We start from the raw sequence: 25179 nt of genomic DNA, 5'->3' as shown, positions 1-25179 counted from the left end.
TGAATACAATCTATTCCAATTAATTAAATTAATTGTGCCTGTATTGTTTTCATCTTAAACTTTCATGTTGGCTTTGCTTTAAGCTTTGCTTGAATAATTTAAAATGTGTTTTAAATATAAGCGTGTGATGTATAGCTGTATATTTTGTTTTTCTGCCCCATCATTCTGCTTAGCCATACGTGACAGAAATAATCTATGTGCTGCTATAGAGAGTGTGTTATGATCTCATAGCTTACAGCAACATCTTAAAGCATGACTTATGTTTTCCTTCACAAATAAATACCCTGGTTAAAATGTGTTCCTTCATACGATTGTGAACAGATTCAATGTTATGTTGGTTTTGGATAGTGCGTTGGAGGTCTTAACTTGGCTTCAAATACAGCTAACCTCTTCTTTGAGTTTGGGCCTCATTGATATATTTTTTGTAAGGCTTACATCTGCCAAAATTAATGTGTACTGTTTGTATATTCAACAGTCTTGTTTTTGGTTGTTCAAATGTACAGAAATGTTCAGTTTGTTAATTGTTCAGGATCTAATTTTCATCTGGTGGTATAATTCCATGAAAATGTATAAGGAAGACCAGCTTTATATGACAAGCATTAAGCCCAGCTTGTATCTTAAAAGGCTGGAGACCAATGGTCACCTGTGTGCCCTTAGAGTAAAGAAGACTTCTGCGGTTGCACCATAAGATTATAATGTGCTTTCCAATATGGTGCAATGCTGGATTAACATCCTAGCAAATAAGTACTTTAACTGGGGAAATTAAAGTTCTAAGATTGGCTGGATCTGATTAACGCATTCCACCCTTAATGCTATGACATACCAGCATTAAAATGGTAGGCATTTATGATTGCATGGGATGTTATGTGGCAAAAATGTATGAAGCTTCCAGTGTTCCCACTTGGGAAGTCTCATGTAATTACTTGTAAATGTGTGACGGTTAGACTTCACATGCACAACTATATGGATATGATGCATTTGTACTTGGGCGTTTGTGTGACAAGTATTCCTGGGAAGAAATATTGTACATTGTTAAAGGACTATTTTCTGGAAAGGGTTTGGGCATGTAACAGTTTACAGTTTAGTTACAAAAGTGTTAAATCCTGAAGATACGTTGGAATAGTGCCTTTAGGTTAGTGGCAAACTAAGATACTAGAATTACCTTACAATAATGGAGAATAAAAGAGATTAACCAAGTGGTTTCTATCTGCATTTGTGTCTGTCATCTGGCTTGGCAAACCCCCTTCTGCAATGGTGTATTTTGCAAAAGTGTTTCAAATGTAAAGCAAATACACATATATTTGCATAAGATTAGCACAAGCGGCATTCTACGTGTTTCTTTGAAATTAGCAAAAATGTTTTTTGTCCTTGCTAACATCCTGAGCATAAGTGTAGGATGGCCTTGGAACAAAGTATTTACCATTTCAATTGTAGTCAATTATTTATATCCCCTAAGTTTACTACATTCATATGTAGGAGAGATTAAAGAAAGGAACACAGCTGTGAATTTTATCCTGCTTATTTCTACAGTGGAGGTCCATTCCATGAACTACATGAGGAACTCAAGGACAATAGAACGTTTTAGTGATATGCGATGATATCATAGGGGTATTCATATTCTATATGCTTTAGGTCATGTACATTACAATGCATTTTTAGACAAGTTATTACTTCCCACCACTTTCCACCATCATTTCTGCAAGGAAATGTTTAAATAAGTAGTATAATGCCTAATAATATGCGTTCTAGGATGTTCCCTTTTTTGGTTTAAGGTTGGTACGCTGCCATAAAGTTGCTGATTATTTTGTACTCTTGTTCCCTAGCAATTAATTGCACGTTCCCCTAAGCAGAGTAAAAACTCTTCAACAAATATGTTCACCTACAGTTCGTGATTGTTTGCCAAATAAGCAAAGGATGATTTAAAAAGCATTTCTTTGGTTAAATTAAATATAGCAAAGGGGTAATAGATAGAATATGTATTTGGCATCTTTAGAACAAATAGTTATCATAATATTGTGTAAGCTAGTTTGGTATTACCACTTATAAACTATAAAATAACAGAGGTAAAGTGTTAATGGTATGTACCTGATTATAAGACGATCCCCCAAATCTGAATATTAATTTAGGAAAAAAGGAAAAGCCTGAATATAAGATGACCCTATAGGAAAAAAGTTTTGGTTTTATTTCCTTCTATTTTCCAACCTGCCCCCCCCCCCGAGTTATGCACATCTGCCCCAGAAATGCCTTATACCCCCTATATGCCACTGTGCCCCCATGATATGCCTTTTAACCCTCTAAATGCCACTGTGCCCCATGATATGCCTTTTAACCCTATATGCCACTGTGCCCCATGATATGCCTTTTGACCCCTATGTGCCTCTCTGCCTCCAGAAATGCCTTATACCCCTATATGCCACTCTGGCATTTAGAGGGTTAAAAGGCATATTATGGGGTAGAGTGGCATATAGGGAGGTTTAAGGCATTTCAGGAGGCAGAGTGGTGTATAGAGGGTTAAAAAGGCATTTCTGGAGGCAGAGCGGCATTAAGGGGATTAAAAGGCATTTCACAGAGCACTCTGCCTACAGAAATGCCTTATGCCCCCCATTTAACACTCCCTTCCCCCGCCCCCCCCAAACTTACCGGAGCTTCTGAGTCCCCTGTCATGTAGACGGGGCAGCATGTAGAGCTCTACACGATTCGCGTAGACAACTTACGCTGCAGCCGGAAGGAGGTGCGGCTAGCAGCAGGGGTTGTCTGAGTCCATCGCGCAGACCTTCCCCGACTGTCAGAGAGAATTCACCGCACCGGTGCGGGGAACTCTGATCTCTGACAGCCGGGGAAGGTCTGTGCGATGAACGCAGACAACCCCCGCTGCTAGCCGCACCTCCTCCCGGCTGCAGTGGAAGTTGTGCACGCGAATCGCGTAGAGCTCTACACGCTGCCCGGTGCTTAGCTACACACCGGGGACTCAGAAGCACCGGTAAGTGGGGCGGGGGGGAGACAGGAGGATCCAGGTCCCCTGCAGCTCTGCGGGGGATCTGGATCTTAGTCGTCTCATAGTCAGACCTGTCTGAGGTCTGATTATAAGACGACACCGATTATAAGACGAGGGGTATTTTTCAGAGCATTTGCTCTGAAAAAAACCTTGTCTTATAATCGAGCAAATACGGTATATATATATACATTTAATATAGAGCATGTGTAGATCTGTTGCATATGTGGCTTCTGCGCTGTGATAATGTATAATAAACAACAGAATTAAATGTATTAGCTAAAGCTAGAGGCTTTGGTGTGTGTACAAGTGGCCTAACAGAGAGAGTGACTTGGGTTTTTTTTTCTCCTGCTTTACGTTCCCTTTCTCTTGTGATCCTGCAGCTGAATGTATGGAGATGGGAAATCGTAAAAAACATGGGCCACCCAAAAATGCTGGACTTTAACCAACTGAGTGAACCAGAGCCCTATTCCCAGCCAAAATATATGCTCCCCACTATAATTATTTAAATAGCATATCAACAGTAATTTATATAGTATTTATATTCTTGTTTATCATATCACCACAGACCCACTTGGTGACAAAGGTTTTAATCCAGACAGACTGTTTTAAACAAACGCCAAGAGTTGTTGCTCTGACAATTAACACCCATGACCCTCAGGCACAATGATGAAATTGTGTTATAATAAACACAAGAGTACAGATGGGTTTTGTGCAGTACCTTTTGTTTATAGTTTATGGAGAATTTGAAAGTATTACTTAAAGTATATGTATTAGAAGCCTGTTTGAAATCAAAAAGCGAATGTAAGAAGTTTATGACAGGATATCCCTAGACATACATTTCCCATATTTAACACATTCCCTGTAAAATCAAAATAAATGCTATGGTGGTAAACCAGAGCCATAAATAAGTTTGCAAAGTCAGTCTGTCTAGAAGGGAAAAGGGTTGTTCATCGTTAGGGAGGACTTTTGAATTCTGGAGTGGTGTTGATGCCTTATGAAATCCTAAAATTATGTGCATTACTTTTATTTAACTGTATTGCTGCTTGTATTTGTGAATTGAAAGGAAAATGTAGAGATGCAGATACTCCCTTATGTAATTTGTCATGTTGTGGTCTGTACGTAGCTGGCACCCTCTGGGAGCATCTTCTGTAAATGTAGCTAATATCAGTAGAGCTAGTAAAGAAAGGGTGTGTCAGTAACTTGTACTAATGAGATCATGGAATACAACAGGAAAAGACTGTCTACAGCCAAGGAAAACGTCACTTTGGTCATTTGCCTTCCTGCAACAGTATGGGAGATTTTCACTTGCCAATCGTGTGAATAAGAAAAAAAAAAAAAAGCTATAAATACAACTGGAGAAAATGTTTTTGTCATTCTAATGCCAAACCAGTAATATAAAAACATTAAAGACAATAAAAACATAATAAAAAGAAAAACATGAAGGGAAAATGGAATATACCTTGGACAGTTAAAGGTGCTGTTCCACTTGAAAAAGCATTCATTGCACTCTCTAATATGTGAAGCAAAGAAACCTTAGCAGATTTGCATTTTTTTTTTATATATAACTCTAATAACAAAAAAACAACCGAGAACCTCTTAAGAAGAGCTTTTCGTTTTTATGGCAACAACAATGAATGCTTGCTTTTGTGCCACATGGGTACACCACAAGTGTACTGTGCATGTGCCAAACTTCATATAATTAAAGGAACAATTTTGTATCATCTTATATTTTCAGTGCATTTTATAGTCCATTTTGCTTGGACCACCAGCCAACCCATCTATGCCACCACCCCTCTTCTGAGCACCAGGATATAAAGTAATCCCCCAGAGGTCCACCTTTTATGGACACCCAGTACCAGACAGATGCAAACTATGGAGGACTGTGCAGTGGAGCTACAGGGTGCCTGACTGCACCCTAGGCCTAGTTGGCCTGCCCACTAGAATAACTGTCTGTTCAAGCATGTTTTCCATAATACAAACGCTTATCCCGTAAACTGAAGCACATTGCCAGCATTGTTTCTGCAATGCGGGGGGTAAATGCTTGCTTAGCTATTGGTCCCCAAAAAATCTAATTGACGTATTTTGCAGGCACTAATCACTAAAACATAGGAGTTAGAATGATATCATACTTTAGTTTATTCCCCTGTGTAACGTGCCTTGTGAAATAAATTCCATGAGTAAATGCTGTACAGAGGGCGTGATTCTGTTTCTCATTATGACATTTCTAGGCTGCTTTTTTCTTATATCCATTCCACAGGCTGCATCATTTCTTTAACTCTATGAAACCTGAAAGACTAGCAGTATTTCCCTCAATAGCATATGTTCATGACATGGTAAAACTTATTTAGGAGGTCCATCCTTTTAAACTAGCAACACTGGCTCTGATCAAATATTAAAGTATGCTCTTTTTTTCCTAGGAATTAGGAATTCTTTAGGTTTAGGTACCTCCTTAACAAGAGTACAAGTGGTACCGTTTTTTTTCCTTTATAGCCCGAAGTCGCTATGAATGCATGAGAAAATGTTTGTGAATGAAAGAGAGACTGATGGAATCAATTCTGACTGACTATTATAAGCACACATTGTTTGCCAAAACATATATAAATATTGTACTGTAAAGCATAGGGAGCAGGCATTTTGCATTCCTCATTATAGCAATTAGCAAATATGAAAGTGTAAAACCTTTGAATTAAATAATATCATTTTATTTTTTAATGTAATTAGGATACCTTGCTTACAAACCTAAATACAAAGCCTGGATTTCATATTGTCCCTCTGTGGAACTGGACAATAAACTGCTGACATTGCCTTACATTTGAACCCCACAGAGAGACGTGTGGAGGGAAGAACAGAATGTTATTCTTGTTTCAGTGCCATTTACTAAAACAGGTCATACAAACTGGCCTCTCTAAAGCATAAGTTTAACTCTTTTTCCAAAAGAGCCTAAAATATAAAACTTTACTTCATGTAAGTAACATGAACCAGGCATTTTGGCCATACAAACAAAATGAAGGCAACTGTTCACCAACTGTGGACTAGGTTTCATTCTAGTAACTACCAAGGTTAAAGAATCTACTTAAGAATTATAATTACTGTATGAGGTAATGAATAAACACAGTACGTCTGTTATTGAAATATTCCTTTACAATCAGTGGCTTGAGGTATCTAGGCTGCCTGCCCCAAATATGCAGATTGTGAAAATTAGTATAACCGGTAGAGGAGAGCCAAAAAAATGAGGAAACATATAGCCACAAATCTGAAAAATCTCAGCAAGATAAGACAGTAGGCATTTCCATAGCAGTATCGCTAAATTTTAAAAATGGTAGTGCTTACATTTAAGGGTATGTAGTATACATGTTGTTGTTGTTGTTTTGTGTAAGTTGATAAAATGTAACTTTGAAAGATAGATATATCTCAATAATTTATTTGATAATAGATATTTGTTCTCTTTATTGCAGCTTAAAGACAGTTTTATTATGGGATTTACATTTTGTAACATTTTTGTTTACATCTGTTTTCTCTTTTATGATGAAAGCCCCATTGTCTGACATAGAAAAGTTGTGTCCTTGTGACGTACTTTAGAAAAAGGCATGTCTGTGTGCTATTTGGCTATACTGCAAGTACCAGCTTCTATATAGTGCCCATATACTGTATAATTAAATGGGAAGAACAGTTTCTCAAAAGAACAATGGGTGGATTCATTGATAATTGCGAAGGCATCTCCAGGTGTATTAACCACTTTAAACTCAATAGGAAAAATACTTTTTTGATCATATATGCTAATGGTTAAAGAGTCTCTGTGGGTGTCTGGGCACTGCTGGAGAGACTGTGGATGTGTGGGTACTGTGGCACATATGTGGTGGGCCTGCCTTTTGCTTGTACAGCTGTAGAAGATGTGTTTTGCTTTAGTGGCAGCCTTCATAAATTTCCCTCTACCCTAGAGGTGGAAATGCTTCCAGAAAATGTTTCCCAAACACAACATAAACTAATTATGCTTATCTTTCTAGCTTTCCAACAACTCGATTGGCCATTGAAAGAGTGAGGAAAGACCAGTACCCCTCATGTTGCTGAAAGTTCATAGGAAATATGAGGAATTTTCAGCAATAAGAGAATTTATTTCAGCAGTATACTAAGATATGGGGCATGTGGGCTTGGGACACATATTCCTTAGAATGTTTTGAGCTCTTGTGATGATCCCTGAGTGTTGCCTTTAAGTTATTATATAAGCTCTCTTGCAATTGCAAGGAGGGATTGATCAGAATTCCCCCTTTTAATTTCATCATTCCCCACCATCACCCCCAGCATGAGTAGGGGTACTCTTAAAAGAGATCCAGGGGGCTGAGACCCAAAATCCATGCAAAAAAGCAGGGGGGCTCTCCTGCTAGGCTGGTACGAAAAACAAAAAGATCATGGAGCAGGCGGTGTACTACAGTCCTGGAGGTATAGCTCCACTAAACATAAGTGGCAATTTTCCAGCTCTAAAATGCATATTAGAGTACCTATACTTCAATATGCATTTTTTGTTGTTGGGACCATGTAGAGCACTGGATTGTCTTGTTAAAACAGGATTTGTAAATGCTTTATAACTAAGTTCACAAGTGAGCAAGCCCTTTACACAATAACATAGTAACCAAAATATAACAGCATACCAGTGTTTGAAGGTTTTTAGTTAAAGTAAACTGTTTCTGAAACCGTAACATAATATATTATATTCTGTAGAACATCAACAGAACAGAAGGCAAGCACGGTATTTAATGAGATGTTTATGTATGGTAGGCCAAGAGAAAGCCAACAATGGGTGGATATTTTTATTCCTTTTATTAATGTTAGTTGACTTTGCAGTAATTGTTCTGCCTTGCAAATTATTATGTACCTAGTGTGTTATGTATGAATGTTTTGGCTAAGAGGGTACCTAAGCTTATCCTGTAAGTTTTGCAATGACTCAGAATGTTGCTACAGTGTGAGTAGGAGTTTAGTACTTTGTGTTTTCTTATGTCAACCAGTTACCTGAAACCTTGTTGCTCACAGTGGCTTCCCTGGGTGGATGTTCCAGACAGCGACTTGATATTTTGCATATCCTTTTTGACTGGTGCTATCTCCTGATATCATTGAAGATGTGATGCACGTGTCTAATCTTACACTCGCTCACTGATATAAACATTTGACTGAGCCTGTATTTACGAGACAGATCCTTTGCTCTTGGATGTACTTTTTCTTTTTGGATCTTTACTCAGCTTATATTACTGACTTTGCTTGAACTCTGTCCTGACTGCAGGCATATTTATTTGTTTTGCTGTTGAATTGTCTTTTGATGGCATTACCCAGTTATTCCTACAAAGACCTTTCAGTATTACCTAGTACCAGTGGCGTCACTAGGGTTGGTGTCACCCGGTGTGATGATACATGGTGTCACCCCCTCTTAGCACCGCAACCACCTCTGGGAACCCACCATGTGCCCCCCTTTCCCTCAACCCCCTACTTACCATTGTACAGCGCTACGGAATTTGATGGCGCTATATATAAATAATAATAGTAACTTACCTAATACAGGCAACCGGCATTCTTTCGGCATCTAACTACTTTATACCGGTGCCCCCTGGTGGATGGCGTCGGTATAATGCAGAAGAACCAGTTCCCTGCCTGGTGTGATGTCACCCCCTGTAAGGTTCGTACCCAGGTTGTGACACCAGTGCCTGGGATGGCTACCAAAGAAAAATGGACTGTTCCTGCTTATTGTTCTACACTTAGCACCTGAATTGTTCTTGTATTAAAAATACAACTGCAACTCTTTCTGCAAAAAGTAACTCTAGCTAGTTTATTCATGAAACTTGCATTTTTTTCAGATCATAGGTTTGTGTACTTTGTGTTTCAAGATTTTGTTATAGTGAAAGTAAAATATAATTGTTTTTCACGTTTAGGGTCATACTGGAAAATTTCACACCGCTTACATTATGTTTAAAAACACTGCAGAAAATATACTTGCGGGAGGTAAAGTGGTATGAAGCTCTCATCTCTGATTTAAGTAAATACGTATAATGGCTAATTATTGTAAGTGTTATAAATCAATTGTAACCATAACTAAAATATGTGAAAATGTAAAAGTTTGATATTTTATATGGGCAACCTCAAAATATTGAACCATGATAATGTACAGTTAACAGCCTTTGGATGGAGGGCATGCCATTGTCAGTTTCAGTCAATTACAGGAAAGAATCGATAGCAATATATAGATATATATGATATGTCTGTGTATGTAATCCCATCCGCTCCATACTGTGTCCCTGAATGGCAGAAATAAAATTTGGTCACCCTAGCCCCTACTGGCAGAGGGTTCACTAGTCTCATGCGGTGCCGTGTTAGCATCTTTGTCCCCAAGCGGGTTGTCTGCATCATCTTTGTGCCCAAGTGGCTTGTCAGTGCCCCCAGATGTCTTGTCTGTGCCCTTAAATGGCTTGTCTGCACTGCTCCATCTTTGTCACCAAAAAAGGTGAGTAGAAGAAAAAACCCTGGTGTCGTGTAGGGCAGGGCTCAACAAATCCCAGGCGACAGGTCGCCATGGCGACTCAGAATTTTGTCCTGGCGCCTAGGTGTTTGTCAGCCTGTGATCGCGGGGGCGCTGCTGCTGTCTGCCCAGGAGTCTGGGCAGACAGCACAGCCACTCAGAGCCCGCCCCCGAGCCTGAGATCACTCCCACGGAGTGATTCTGTAGGCTGAAACCGCGATTGCAGGAAAACCTGCAATTGCGTTTTCAGCTGCCACAGGCAGCTTCAGGAAAGGGGGTTGACTGTTGACACAACATCCCCCTGCTGCCTGATCGCTCCATGAGAGCGAAAGTGCAGCGTTAACACCTTCAATGCCGCGGCATTTAGGGGTTAATTCCTGTTTTGTAAGGGATTCTGCTGCTGGTGGCAGGCCAGCAACAGCAAAAACGAGCCCCCACAAGCCCTGTGATGACTCCTGTAGGCATGGAAGCCTACAGCAGTCATCAGAGACTCTATAGACTATAGACCAGCAATTGCGTCCCAGCCAGAGGCAGCTTCAGGGACAGGGGGAGAGGGTTCTTTGGTCTCCACATGAGTGTGGAGGCCAGCCCCAACACCCCCCTGCTGCCCAGGGCCGGACTGGCCCACCGGGATACCGGGAAATTTCCCGGTGGGCCGGAGGGTCCGTGGGCTGGGCGGCCATGAAGACAGCCGCTGAGCTGCCCCCCAGGCTGCCCGAAATCTAATCAAAGCGGCCGCTGGGTGCTGATGCGGCCGGCCGGCAACAGCACCCAGCAGCCGTGTGCGATGGCCGTCTAGTGATGGGAGCAGTGTGAGGGGTGAAAGCTCCGCCCCCTCGCACTGACCTTTCACCCCTCACGCTGCTCCCATCACCATGCGGCCATCAGATTGCTGGGAATGTAATCTGAACGGCCGGTGCGTGCTGATGCCGCCGGCCGCCTCTGCTTTAATACTTTTTTTTTACTTTATATGGCAAGCCGATCCAGCTTACCATATAAATAATAAAAAAAAAGTGTTAAAGTAACTCCGGCCGGCGGCATCAGCACGCACCGGCCGTTTAGATGACATTCCCAGCAGTCTGACGGCTGCGTAATGATGGGAGCAGCGTGAGGTGGAAGCTCCGCCCCCTCGCGCTCAGACTGCTGCAGCACCGGATGTCAGGTCAGTGGCATCCTGGCTGTCAGCATAGAGGAGAACAGTGTGCGGCTACCAGGAAGTCAAGAGAAGTAGAAGGTGAGTAAAATAATGTATTTTTTGTACTGTATGTTTTTTGTATTTGTTAAAAACAAAAAAAAATCGCCGTGTGTGTGTATGTAAGTGTGTCCCCCTATATGCCACTCTGCCTCCAGAAATGCCTTATACCCCCTATATGCCACTCTGTCCCATGATATGCCTTTTAACCCCCTATATGCCAGAGTTGCATATAGGGGTATAAGGCATTTCTGGATGCAGAGTGACATATAGGGGGTCAAAAGGCAGGCATATCTGGAGGCAGAGTGGCATAAAGGGGGTTAAAAGGTATATCATGGGTCAGAGGAGCATATAGGAGGGTATAAAGCATATCGGGGAGGAAGAGTGGCATATAGGGGGCATAAGGCTTTTCTGGTGGCAGAGTGCCCCATGATATGCCTTTTAACCCCCTTCATGCCACTCTGCCTCCAGAAATGCCTTATACCCCCTATATGCCACTCTGTCCCATGATATGCCTTTTAACCCCCTATATGGCAGAGTGGCATATAGGGGGTTAGAAGGCATATCATGGGACAGAGTGGCATATATTATTTTTTATTTAATATGGCAAGCTGGATCGGCTTGCCATATAAAGTAAACAAAAATGTCCCATGATATGCCTTTTAACCTCCTATATGGTAGAGTGGCATATAGGGGGTTAGAAAGCATATCATGGGACAGAGTGGCATATAGGAGGGTTGAGGCATATCAGGGAGGCAGAGTGGCATATAGGGGGGTATAAGGCTTTTCTGGAGGCAGAGTGCCCCATGATATGCCTTTTCACCCCCTTTATGCCACTCTGCCTCCAGAAATGCCTTATACCCCCTATATGCCACTCTGTCCCATGATATGCCTTTTAACCCCCTATATGCCAGAGTGGCATATAGGGGTATAAGGCATTTCTGGATGCAGAGTGACATATAGGGGGTCAACGGCATATCTGGAGGCAGAGTGGCATAAAGGGAGTTAAAAGGGATGTCATGGGGCAGAGGGGCATATAGGAGGGTATAAAGCATATTGGGGAGGCAGAGTGGCATATAGGGGGCATAAGGCTTTTCTGTAGGCAGAGTGCCCCATGATATGCCTTTTAACCCCCTTTATGCCACTCTGCCTCCAGAAATGCCTTATACCCCCCTATATGCCACTCTGTCCCATGATATGCCTTTTAACCCCCTATATGGCAGAGTGGCATATGGGAGGTTAGAAGGCATATCATGGGACAGAGTGGCATATAGGGTATAAGGCATTTCTGGATGCAGAGTGACATATAGGGGGTCAAAAGGCATATCTGGAGGTGGAGTGGCAAAAAGGGGGTTAAAAGGCATATAACGGGGCAGAGGGGCATATAGGAGGGTTGAGGCATATCAGGGAGGCAGAGTGGCATATGGGGGGTATAAGGCATTTCTGGAGGCAGAGTGGCATATGGGGGGTATAAGGCATTTCTGGAGGCAGAGTGGCATATAGGGGATTAAAAGGCATATTATGGGGCAGAGTGGCATATAGGAGGGTATAAAGCATATCAGGGAGGCAGAGTGGCATATAGGGGGCATAAGGCTTTTCTGGAGGCAGAGTGCCCCATGATATGCCTTTTAACCCCCTTCATGCCACTCTGCCTCCATGAATGCCTTATACCCACTATATGCCACTCTGTCCCATGATATGCCTTTTAACCCCCTATATGGCAGAGTGGCATATAGGGGGCATAAGGCTTTTCTGGAGGCAGAGTGCCCCATGATATGCCTTTTAACCCCCTTCATGCCACTCTGCCTCCAGGAATGCCTTATACCCACTATATGCCACTCTGTCCCATGATATGCCTTTTAACCCCCTATATGGCAGAGTGGCATATAGGGGGCATAAGGCTTTTCTGGAGGCAGAGTGCCCCATGATATGCCTTTTAACCCCCTTCATGCCACTCTGCCTCCAGGAATGCCTTATACCCACTATATGCCACTCTGTCCCATGATATGCCTTTTAACCCCCTATATGGCAGAGTGGCATATAGGGGGTTAGAAGGCATATCATGGGACAGAGTGGCATATAGGGGGTATAAGGCATTTCTGGAGGCAGAGTGGCATATAGGGGGTTAGAAGGCATATCAGGGGGCAGAGTGGCAAGCCTGGGGGCAGAGGTGCATAACTCGGGGGTAGGTTGTCAAATGAAAGGAAATAAAAACCAAACATGTCTCAATCATAGCTTTTATTAAATATGGAAAAAAATAGTCTACATGAATTAATAAAGAAATAAAAGTTTCTTACCAGAATATCGTGAAGAATAATGTGATCAGTGTTTTGTTCCACTGAATAAAATGGAACTCTTTCATCTAAAAATGTTCGCAGTAGTAAATGTTTTGATCCCATTATGTGTAATGTATTTCATTTATTAGGGCCTTTTAACACTTTTGCTTTCTGGCATTTTAATACAAATAATGAGATAAAAAGAATGGCAAATAGTGTGACTCGGGTGTGTATAAGGGGTGCGTGTGGGTATAAGAGCTTCACCGTGAGATAAACTATATGGGGCTGGTCTCCAAATTTTTCCAGGGCTGCTTTTCAGTCCCAGTCCGGCCCTGCTGCTGCCTGACTGCTCCATGCAACTTCAGGTGCCCGGCAAGGAAGATTGTTAAAGCGCATTGTGCAGACATTTACCGGCGAGCGTAAACAACCTCCGCTGCCGGCATGTCTGCTCGATGTGCTTTAACAATCTCCCTTGCCGGGACTCCCCCCGTGGGAATTCCCGGAAAGGGACATTGTTAAAGCTCATCAAGCAGACGTGCCGGCAGCGGAGGTTTTTTTTACCAGCAACGCCGCAGCTGGTGAACGTCTGCGCAATGTGCTTTAACAATCTCCTGTGCCGGCACGTTTGCTTGATATGCTTTAACAATCTCCCGTGCCAGCACTCCCCCCGTAGAAAGTGCTGGCAGGGGAGGCTGTCTGAGCGTACAGGAGAGTAGGATGCAGGTCCCCTGCAGTGCTGCGGGGGATCTGTATCCTAACCCTGCTGCCTGCCCGGCGCCTGGAACTGCATGTCCCGGGCGTCGGGCGGTACGAATTGCGCATTCCTCTGCTAAACCCCGAACACCTCCACTTTAAAGACTTAAAGTGGGGGAAAAGTGCAGCCTATATTCGGGCAAATACAGTAATACATTTAATAGGTTGTAACTGCAATTATTTTTTAGACTTGCCCAGGGCTGACTTAGGTGCGGGCAAGCAGGTCTCCCATCCTAAGGGGAGGAATTGCAGTGCCTCTGCTTACCATATTACCTCACATTCCTGGCCTTTCTTGGAGATCAGGCAACTTGCTTGCCCTTTTGTAACCTCACAAGTTCTTCTTGCCTCAGGCCCCACAAATCTTGATAGTGCCCCTGAACTGATAAGCTAAGTAACAAAGCTTTCAAGATTGTGGCACTCTTCATATTGTGTACCAGTATGTCTTATCGTGATAACTTTAGTTTCTCCTTCTTGTAAATTTAAATTTTTTGTCTAATAAAGTAAGTATAAAACTTTAAAGATTGTCACACCATTCTGATGTGTGAGATGCAATAATCTCTCACAGATCTGGAAAACCAATAAATTATATTTGTATAAACATAATATTTATACAGCATTTGGCGTAACCCAGGCCCTGACTGGGACAAAAAATAGGCCCGGGCATTTAAGACTGAGCAGCCCATTTTTATTGATTTATTTTTTGTTAAACCAAATTCTGACAAATATAATATACCATTTCTTGTTGTCTGTTAAATATATTTCCGCATGCTTTTGTCACTGTAATCAATTAGCATTACATAAATATTTAATAAATGAATCATAACGTCATGCAATTTATAAAGTGCTATATCTTTAATGAAATGCCTCTTGTTTATATTTTCTTTTATTTGCCAACCAGCCCCCCAGTTATGCACATCTGCCCCCAGCTTGCCACACTGCCCCAGGAATGCCTTATACCCGCCTATATGCCAGAGATGCCACTGTGCCCCCTGATATCCCTTATACCACCTATATGACACTCTGTCCCGTGATATGCCTTTTACCCCCGATATGCCTTATACCCCCAGATATGTCTTATGCCCCCCCAGATATAAGAAAAACTGACAGCGCTAAAATAGGTATGAAAATATATGCTTTAATAAATAGACAAAAAAAATAGATAATACATAATACAATATCAATATATATAAATAAATGGACAATACAAACAATAAATCAAATATTACAGCAATCAAAAAAAAAATTAAGAATGCACATAATTAATAGATCCCGAAAAAATTATAAGATACGCAGGTTGAACTAAGAGTAAATAACACAATACCTTTACTTTTCCTGGGCCTAGAATGTTTTGACCTCTGAAGTGACAAATTCAGGAGGGCGTTTTATCTCTGGATAAGTAAAAATTAAATAGTTCAATTTAATCCTACAGAAAGTAAAGGGCCAGAAAACAGATGACTAAATACACATCAGGACAGGCTCTGCCACCCAGTCAGTCACACACACACAAGGACAGGCTCTGCCACACTGACACCCGCATCTGGAGGGTTTCCACGGACGCTTTCCCTTTGATTTATGTGATGGCCGCAGCTGGCTCTCTTGTGTATTGATGCTGCCAGCCCCCACGTGTATTTATGCACTCAAGAGAGCCCCCCATTGTGTATTTTTGCCCCCAGTCAGCCCCACTTTAGTATTAATTTATGTGATGCACTGATGCCCCAGCCAGCACCCGCTTGTGAATTAATGCCCCCACACCCTTGCGTATTGCCCCGTCAGCCAGCCCTACATTGTGTATTTATGCCAGCCACCCCCCTTAAGTATCAAATCAGACCTGGCACCCAGACCTGCCTAGGACCCAGATTGGAAGAATAGGACTTGCCATCTTTGCTCCCAAAACTGCCCTCTTGATGCATCTTTGGCCCCAAAACAGCCTGCCTGTGGCATTTTTGGCCCCAAAACAGCCAGCCTGTGGCATCTTTGTCACCAAAACAGCCCTCCTGTGGCATCTTTGGCCCCAAAACAGCCCGCCTGTGGCATCTTTGGCCCCAAAAAGCCTGCCTGTGGCATCTTTGGCCCCAAAACAGCCCGCCTGTGGCATCTTTGCCACCGAAACAGCCCGCCTGTGGCATCTTTGCCACCAAAACAGCCCGCCTGTGGCATCTTTGGCCCCAAAACAGCCCACCTGTGGCATCTTTGGCCCCAAAACAGCCCGCCTGTGGCATCTTTGCCAACCAAAACAGCCCGCCTGTGGCATCTTTGCCACCAAAACAGCCCGTCTGTGGCATCTTTGGCCCCAAAACAGCCCGCCTGAGGCATCTTTGCCACCAAAACAGCCTGCGGTATCTTTGCCCCTCCTTACACATCCATGCTATCACACACACACATATTAATTCACAAAAATTTACTGACTAATTCACAGATAATCCATTCAATCATTCAGATATTCATACATTGATACTCATTAATTCCCTCATTCAGATACTCATTTACATATACTCATTCACAAACATTCAATCACTCACTCCTTCACAGATACTCATTAATTCACTCACTCAATCTCAAACACTCCTTCATACAGCCTCCCCTTACCTGAACAACTGAAGATGTAAAAAGTATGTGCTGCTCAGCGCTCGCAGACCAACCAGTTCTACTGCACAGGGGGAAGCAGATGCGCAGCAGGGTCATGTGACGTACGTCACGTGACTTTGTTGGATTCCTGCGTCCCCAGCATCCTCGGCTCGCGCGCGTCTGCCAGTAAGTAGCGGAATTAATCGTGGGGGTTGCCCGGGCCCGGTCGTAGTTGCTGCAGGGTTAAGGGGCAAGTGCCCCTTTTGCCCTGCGTTATAGACGGCCGTAGAGGCCGCATAGGCCCAGTCAGTCCGGTCCTGACTGGGCCTATTTTAAGGTAGCGGCCTGGAGCTTCAGCTCCATCAGCCCCTACGTGAATCCGGCCCTGGGCCGCCCAGCCCGGTGTGCCCGATGGCCAGTCCGGGCCTGGCTTAACCACACCCTAAATCTCTATACCTCGCTGCATTCTCACCACACGCAAATGTATGTATCATGGATGTCAAAAATTTTATTAGTACTTTGTGCTTTAATTCAAGGTTGCTCTGATTGTGATCTGAAAAAAGTCTTCATTATTGCAACCACTTCACCGACTTGCAAGATTACTGCTATTCTTAATACTTTTGTTAGGGCTAAAAACATAAGAAAGACATGACAAATAACAGTCTAATTCATTTTACCATTCTGCTTTACTCAAAGGCAAATGCACAGCTGCTAATTTAAATTATTTTTCTGAACTGTTATGTCTTCATTCATAGATGGAACAGGGGATTTCATGTGAATTAATTGAAGATGACTTTTTGAAATGCAGTGTTGGATTTCCATTCATGAGGTCCAAATCTAAGGTAATGTAACAACCAGACTTTGCTCCAGTTACTCTTGATGATGCAGAATTATCGTGATCTTGTCACTGTTGGCAGCCCCTCTACTAAGATAAAGCTTGTGGAGTGATGTTATCCATTTATACATGACACAAACATAAGACGTTTATTTGTTTACCTAATTGACCATATATAAGTTCGACAGTTCCCTGTGTTGAGCAAAAATGAAATGTAGAATTCCTTAGAAACTGTAGCACTTGTTTTAAGCTCCCTGTATCACACATTATAGATAATTTGATATATTGATGATGATCATATTTAATGTATATGCTCTAATTCATCAAATTATGCTTTAGGTGTTTATTTTAGTATGTTAAAGGGTAATATATACAGGTAGTAAATACATGTTCTATGTACAAACTACAGCCAACCCTTACCTGTCCCCATGTGAAAACTAAACTAAATCAATGAATTAACCAAATTTAAGGATTACTGTCAGCCCTATTGAATCTAAACATCTATTTGAAAAGAAACTGTCTTGCAAAGTGAAGTAGGCTAAAGGCTTGAATCTAAAATTCAAGAAGAGATGAGAAACAAAGTCATTGACATATTTAAGTTTAGAAAGAGTTACAACTTAATTTCTAAGGCTCTACTACTCCAGTCAACTACAGCGAGAGCCATTATCTGCAAATGTAAAAAAAAAAAACTACATTTCCCACTCTAGTATGCTAAAATGCAATTTAGCCATTTAATGACTTTTACAGATTAAAATAAGAAATGTGAGTGAACCTTTCCCTTCAATGATATGCAATTTTTTAATTAAATATCATTTACGTTTTGGGGCTTTTCCAATATTTAAGTTCTTCCATTCAGAAGGTTGGTTAATTATGTCTATGATTGTCTTACATATGCTCTTTGTCTAACTGCAGTATGGTTTCAGTGTGATATTTGATACCACACGATTATCTGGCGAAGATGATGCACTTCAGTTTCTTGTTACTGCACAAAGGTAAATATTATTTTATATGAAAACACACATATACATAACGTGATCTTCCAGAACCAAACAATAGATTTGTAGTAAATACCGTATTGGCTCGATTATAGGCCGCACCCGATTATAGGCTGCACCCTTAAAGTTTGGTGCTAATTTAAAGAAAATTTTATTTTTAAAGAAAAAATACACATTAGTGGAATGGTAAAACATTGTAACGCCGGCGCTCCTTTGTAGAAGTCCTGGCGGAAGTGCCGGCAGCAGCGATTGTCCACCTGCTGTCAGATAGGAAGATCCAGATCCCCTGCAGCGCTGCAGGAATTTGGATCATAAAAGATTTTAAAAAACTGCCCGGGTGATACGAACTGGCATCCCTGCGCTAAACCCTGATTATAGACCACATCCCCACTTTAAAGACTTAAAGTGGGGGTAAAAAAATTGGGCAAATACAGTATATACCAGAAAATCCTGTGTATCTGTATAATATAGTCCCTCCTAGAAAGTCTAGCAAGTTCCTGAATGAGGGTTTTACGGTTGAAACCAGAAACATTTTTGTCAATACATTTTCCTACATGGCACTGTTTTATTTTGCAATATACCTCTGTTAAGAACATACACAGGAAAGCAATTAATATATATGTATATGTGTGTGTGTGTGTATATATATATATAGATATAGATATTTTTTGTTTTTTTGAATGCAGCATTTGTGTTATGGGATTATTTTACTGTGCCTTTGTCCATTATTGAAGTCAGGGGCTGGCTGGGCTGGGGGGCAATTGCCCCCCAGGCCGCCCGAAATCTAATCTAAACGGCCGCTGGGTGCTGATGCGGCCGGCCGGCGCTACTTTAATACTTTTTTTTAAAATGTAATATGGCAAGCCGCATCGGCTATTAAATGGAAAAAAAAATTGTATTAAAGCAGTGCCGGCCGGGGGCATCAGCACCCAGCGGCCGTATGCAATGGCCGCCAAGTGATGGGAGCAGCGTGAGGGGTGAAAGCTCCGCCCCCTCGCACTCACCTTTCACCCCTCACGCTGCTCCCATCACCATGCGGCCATCAGATTGTTGGAAATTGAATCTAAACGGCCGCTGGGTGCTGATGCTGCCGGCGCTACTTTAATACTTTATTTATTTATTTTTAATATGGCAAGCCGATCCGGCATATTAAATAAATAAAAAAAGGATTAAAGTAGCTCCGGCCGGTGGCATCAGCACCCAGCGGCCGTTTAGATCAGTTTTCCAGCAGTCTGATGGCCGCATAGTGATGGGAGCAGCGTGAGGGGTGAAAGGTGAGTCACTTGACTTGCCCCCCAGGCCTTAGGCTGCCAGCCCTCCCCTGATTGAAGTCATTCTTAAAAAAAAAATCCATTCCTGATACTTCATATATTTCTCTAATTTCATATTTCATGACTATTTATATTTATAGCACTTGACTTCCTCTATGAATAATGTATGAAAACATGTGTTTTGTGTGTAGTATATTAATCAAGTCAGTTAAAACTCTTTTTGGTTACTAAGGAAGATGGGTATGCTAACAAGTCTGTAATTTGTGTGTTATGTACTTAAATCTTTGGAAAATGTATTTTATTTTTTTATTTCTGCATTACTTTCATATTACAAAAGTTGTTCTTTTTTGCAGAGACGCATAGAATGTGTCGGCAAATAGGAACTATTTGGCCCATCTGGTCTGATGTAAAGACTCAGACTTTAATAAGTCTTTGGTTATGTCTTAGATTCAGGATAGTTTAGCCTCTACCACCTCTGGTTCCATTGCCTACCACCCTCTCCTTACATTACATCCAAGCCACTGACCCTCTAGTTTTAGATTGACCTTTTCTGTTCTGGCAGTTCTCCTCCTTTGAAATAAACTTCCATGTACCTTGTTAAATTACTTAAAGCATTTTTATTACATCCCCCACTCTTTCCTTTCCTCCGAGCTATACGATAGCTTGAGATCCCTTATAGTCTTTACTGATCATTTCTATCATGCAGACCATTTTAGTTGCCTTTTTCTGGACTCTTTAAAAAATATCAATATCTTTCTGGAGATGGAGGTCACCAGAAGTGTCTGACTTGAGATCTGTAAAGTGGCAGAAGCATCTTCTGCTACTAATGCCTTTAGTTATACAACTCAGTACCCTGCTCTGTGTGTAAGTTTGAATGATGCCCAGCTCATCAAATATAGTGAGTTCTATTTTAAATAATTTTATGGGTTTTATCCCCTTCCCCATGCTTCACAGTGGTATAAAAAAGTTGAACAGCAGTGAAATACAAATTAATGCACTGGTGCTAAAACTGTTGAAATATGTGCTACTATAGCTACCAGAATCCAGACATAATACTAAATTATGAAACAGACTAAGATGGTTCATTTGCGGCAAGATATGAAAATGAAAATAATGTCCTGGATCAAAAAAATGATGTTTGTTATGATGTCTATATATTAATTTAACAGTAACGTTGTGTGTAATTCTTTATTTTTTATATATATAATATTCTGGTTTTCTATAGAATGAAAGGCTCAGTCCTTGGCCCTCTACTGTTCTCTCTTTATACTTCATCTCTTGGCAAACTAATTGACTTATTTGGCCTCCAGTATCATCTATATGCAGATGATACCCAAATCTACCTGTCCTGTACTACCAACTGCCTGTCTGTTATTTCTTCATGGAGGTCACAACACTGCACAAAACTTAATGTTTCTAAAACTGAACTCATTATCTTCCCTCCTTCCATCTCCACCCCACTAACTGGATTTTCAATCACTATTAACAACACTACTATCTATCCTTGATTCAAACCTCTCCTTCATCCCTCGTATACAGTCCCTCACCAGATCCCGCTGCTTGCACCTAAAAAACATCTCTCGCAACTGCTCATTCCTCACCCAGGAATCCACAAAAACTCTGGTTCATTCACTTATCATTTCCCTTCTTGACTACTACAACACTCTTCTGAATGGCATTCCACTGTACTGACTCTCTCCTCTGCAGTCCTAAATAAAAATTAAATTTAATTTAGAATTAAATTTAAAATCCTGGTACTAACATATATATACATATATATACCCTCCATACCACTGCTCCCCCATACATTTCTGCAGGCTTAAACAAATACTCCCCTACTCGACCTTTACATTCTTCCCATGAGCTAAGGCTCTCCTCCTCACTTATAACCTCTTCCTTTTCCCATCTGCAAGATTTCAGTCTTGGTGCCTCATATCTCTGGAACTTACTACCTTACACTACCTCTTACTTTTCTCACCCCATTCCCTCAAGATTGTAAGCTTGTGAGCAGGGCTCTCTCCACCGCATGTATCGGTTTGTCTTAGTCTGTCAATTCTAGTCTTGTCATACCCCTTGAATATATGTATTGTAAGAAGCACTGCGTAAATTGTTGGCGCTATATAAATAAAAGATAATAATAATAACACACTCCACAGTACACTGTGACCGCTCCAGGCACAAGCTGACATGTCGAAAAAAAAAACTTTATTTTGACTACAGCTGGTAGTAGAATTGGTCCTTAAAAAGAGTTAAAATACTAGCATTTGAAATACCTGGGATGTCTAGTTTTCAAACATATATGGTTTGATGGGGTACATTGAAATGGTCAGCTTCAAAGATGTCCCAAATAGGGCATGGTGGCAGTATGACCATATTTGGAAAAAAAATGGCTTTGAAATAGTAATATGCTACTTGTACTTATTGCCCTACATCGTGCAAAAAAAACGCCCATAAAACTGAGTATTTCTAAACTCAGGACAAATAGAATCTATTTAGCAGTTTTTTCAGTTTTTTTAGATGAGTAAACGTATTGGCAAGTAAAGTCAGCAAAAGTCCTAATTTCCTGAAATTTTCACCATATTTTATACATTTTTATAGAAAATTACATGATACAATCAAAATAATGATATCAAAAGAAAGCCCTTCTCATCCTGAAAAAAATATATAACTTGTGTGAGTATAGTAAATGAGAAAGAAGAAAATTACAACTAAATACGAGCACCACAGAAATGCCAAAACTAAAAAAAAAATCTGCAATTGTCATTAAGGGGTTAAAATTCTCTTATTATTTTCTTTTCCACAGTGGAAATATAGAACGAGCAGAGTCTCTCCATGACAACACCCTTACTCTGGCTGTAACTCTGATGCATGAAGTGGATTCATCTATTACAGGGTAACAAACCAATAGACAGCAAATTCTGCTAAAAAGGAAGTGCACGATCCTCATTAGAGTGGAAAATCACATTCTTTGATTGTTTATACATCCAACTTTCCAGCCCATTCCTTTAATCTATTCTTTGTTTCCCATGCTGTAATAACAGGATATATTGCTGTTATCTTTGGTTTTCTGTCCCCATCCTTTTTCCGATAATACATAAAAGATAATTGCATGTTAGTGTTAGCAGTAATTTAATTTTTAGCATTTATTAGAAATATTTGAAAGAAATGTATGGCAATACAGAAGTCTGATGCACCTCTGGTATAATCATGAATATCAAATAACAAGAATATAATAAAACATCAAACCAGCTATTTTAATATTTTAAGGGTAAAGTTCAACCAACATATGGACTGTAATGCATATGATACAATGTCCCCTTATATTTTAGCATTTTGCATGCAAATGCATTATGGGATTCATCAGAATGCTCTTTATGTATTTTTTTTCAATGTATGAGTTTTGACAGTGCAGGGAGCATCAAGGCATTAGCAGGGCAGGGCTGGCACCTTTGGCCACTTGGGCCCCCACACACTGGAACACATATTTAAACACACACTTACACACTCATACTTACACAAATGTGCTTACATATATAATTACATTAACACACACATACTCGCTTATACACACTCCAACACACACTTACACAATCGTCATAATACATACGGCCTCCCTCTAACACACACTTGCATATACATGCTAACACAAACACATTTACACATAGACATTCATGCTCACAAACACAGTCATGCTCACGCACTAACACATACACACTTTTGCTCACATACACACACTAACACATACACATTCATGCTCACATACACACACTTACACATACATATTTACACACACCTACACAATTATGTTCACACATATTCACGTTAACACAAAAACTCATATACTCTCACTCTAACATACATACATATTCACTCCCTCCCTCGCTCCCTTTCCTCACTCGCAGGCTTCTTTCTGGCGGCTCGCACAGTGCCTCTCCCGGCAAGTCCAGAATTCTTCACAAAGGGCCATTACGACCTTGACCGCCCCAGTACAAGTTCGGCCGGCCCTTTGGGAAGAATTTTTGACTAGCCTGGGGGATAGGTCCTCTCGTTGGCAAGGAAAGCAAGGTTTGGGTGAGTTTTTACATGAAAACATTAACGTCACTTTAAATAAATTTATGAACAGGTAGCGGTGTGTTTCTTTGCCCAGCACAGCTAATCGTATAATCATTTATTATTTTTTCTCAGAGTGGTATCACCTTCCTCCTTTGTCTACGGAGAATCAGTGGATTCTTCATTATTTGTACAGCTTGATGGTCTACAATGTCACTTCCAGCCTCTTAACTTCACTTTTCAGGTTTGTCTGTTTCTTTTGTATTTCCAAAATAAGGTTTTGAATTTTTATTGTGTTTGTAGTATAGTTAGTCCAAGTCTTCTTTAAGCTGAATTTAGCTAAAACTGAATATCCAATGATTCTTGTTTGTTAAGTTCTAATAGACTTCTAATAGGTTGTTCAAGCATTAACACAGTATAAAGAACTAGCAAACATAGTCTGGGTTGATTTGTATTAGTCTCCCACATCTCACATTTTACTCATTTTGCAAAAAATAATTCCGTTTCAGCCCATGTCTTACTTGGAGCATATGTACAATTTCTCTGGTGCAGATCTGGAAATTTGCTCTGTTTATTATGTGTCACAAACAGTAGCAACCACAGATCCCCCCCCCTCCAGGATTGAATGAACATGTTGCATCTTTACCCTCTGGTTTCTGTTTATAAATAGTAATGCTTTTGTATAAGACATGTAACTCTGCAACATAAGTTAGGATTTACCAGAATGGCATCAATGTAGTATGCATTGGTTTATGCACCAAAGAAAGTGTTAGCAAGAGAGCTGGAGTTTTAACTCTTTCACATCAATATTCATTATAAAGGTCCAATGTTAGCAAGTTTCTCTAGTGTTGCATTGAGCTGGCCCTGTATAATGCATAATTCGCTGATGAGGAGACTTTAAAGAAATCCTTATTTAACTATACATTATACAGAGACAGTCAAGCCATTTCATGCAGGATGGCCTTTCATAATATATAGTGAAACACAACTCTCTCGCTGACTCTCCTGTCAACACTTCCTATAGTGAATAAACCTAATATACATTACAGCTGTTTCTAGATCAATGTAACTACATAGGAGACAACCATGCAGTCAATGCAGCATTTCAAATTAAGGTAGACCCTCACCAACCATTATAAGGGATCTGGAAACCGCAGTTATCCCACTCCTATGAAAAAATCCAGGCATGAAGCAAAAAGACTCAGTTCAGGTTGTCAGGACTAATCCAGTTCAAAAATTTAGAAACCACTCACAAGGTTGGGCCAATTCCAGATAGTTTGTCATTATTGGTAATACATTAGAAACATAGAAAGGGATGGCAGATAAGAACCATTTGGCCCATCCAGTCTGCCCAACCTCTGAATACTTTCCTTAGCCCATGGCCTTATCCTATATCTAGCTTAGCCTTATGCCTTTCCCATGCTTGCTTAAATGTCTTCACTGTATTAACATCTACCACCTCTGCTGGAAGGCTATTTCACACATCCACTACCCTTTCATAAAGTACGTTTTTGCTCGACGAGGTCTCCTATTCGAGGTCGTCTTATAATCATTAATTCTCTCCTGCAACACTGTGAGGGATCCTCCTCTCTGGCAGCCAGTGAATGTCTGCACGCAACCTCCGCTGCTGCCGGCACTTCCGACCGAGCTTCTAAGACGGAGCACCGGTGTGATATGACCTTCCGGTGCTCAGTAGTAGAAGCCCCGGCAGAACTAACGGGCAGCAGAGGCTGTCTATGTGCAGATAT

At 41.1% G+C, this 25179-nt stretch overlaps 1 protein-coding gene across 1 annotated transcript in view; it reads left to right on the top strand.

The window, feature by feature from the left end:
- The window catches only part of ITGA9 (integrin subunit alpha 9), a 190181-nt gene that overhangs the window by 141812 nt on the left and 23190 nt on the right, over positions 1-25179 (top strand). The window contains exons 19-22 of the mRNA XM_053466129.1: positions 17036-17122; positions 18028-18107; positions 22185-22274; positions 23567-23675. Coding sequence (XP_053322104.1) covers positions 17036-17122; positions 18028-18107; positions 22185-22274; positions 23567-23675 — 366 coding nt within the window. The remainder of the gene's footprint in view (positions 1-17035; positions 17123-18027; positions 18108-22184; positions 22275-23566; positions 23676-25179) is intronic.

The sequence above is a fragment of the Spea bombifrons genome, chromosome 5, assembly GCF_027358695.1.
Source record: "Spea bombifrons isolate aSpeBom1 chromosome 5, aSpeBom1.2.pri, whole genome shotgun sequence".
In the NCBI taxonomy this organism is placed as follows: Eukaryota; Metazoa; Chordata; class Amphibia; order Anura; family Pelobatidae; genus Spea; species Spea bombifrons.
The sequence above is the reverse complement of the archived record's forward strand: the minus strand, read 5'-3'. Positions and strand labels throughout refer to the sequence as shown.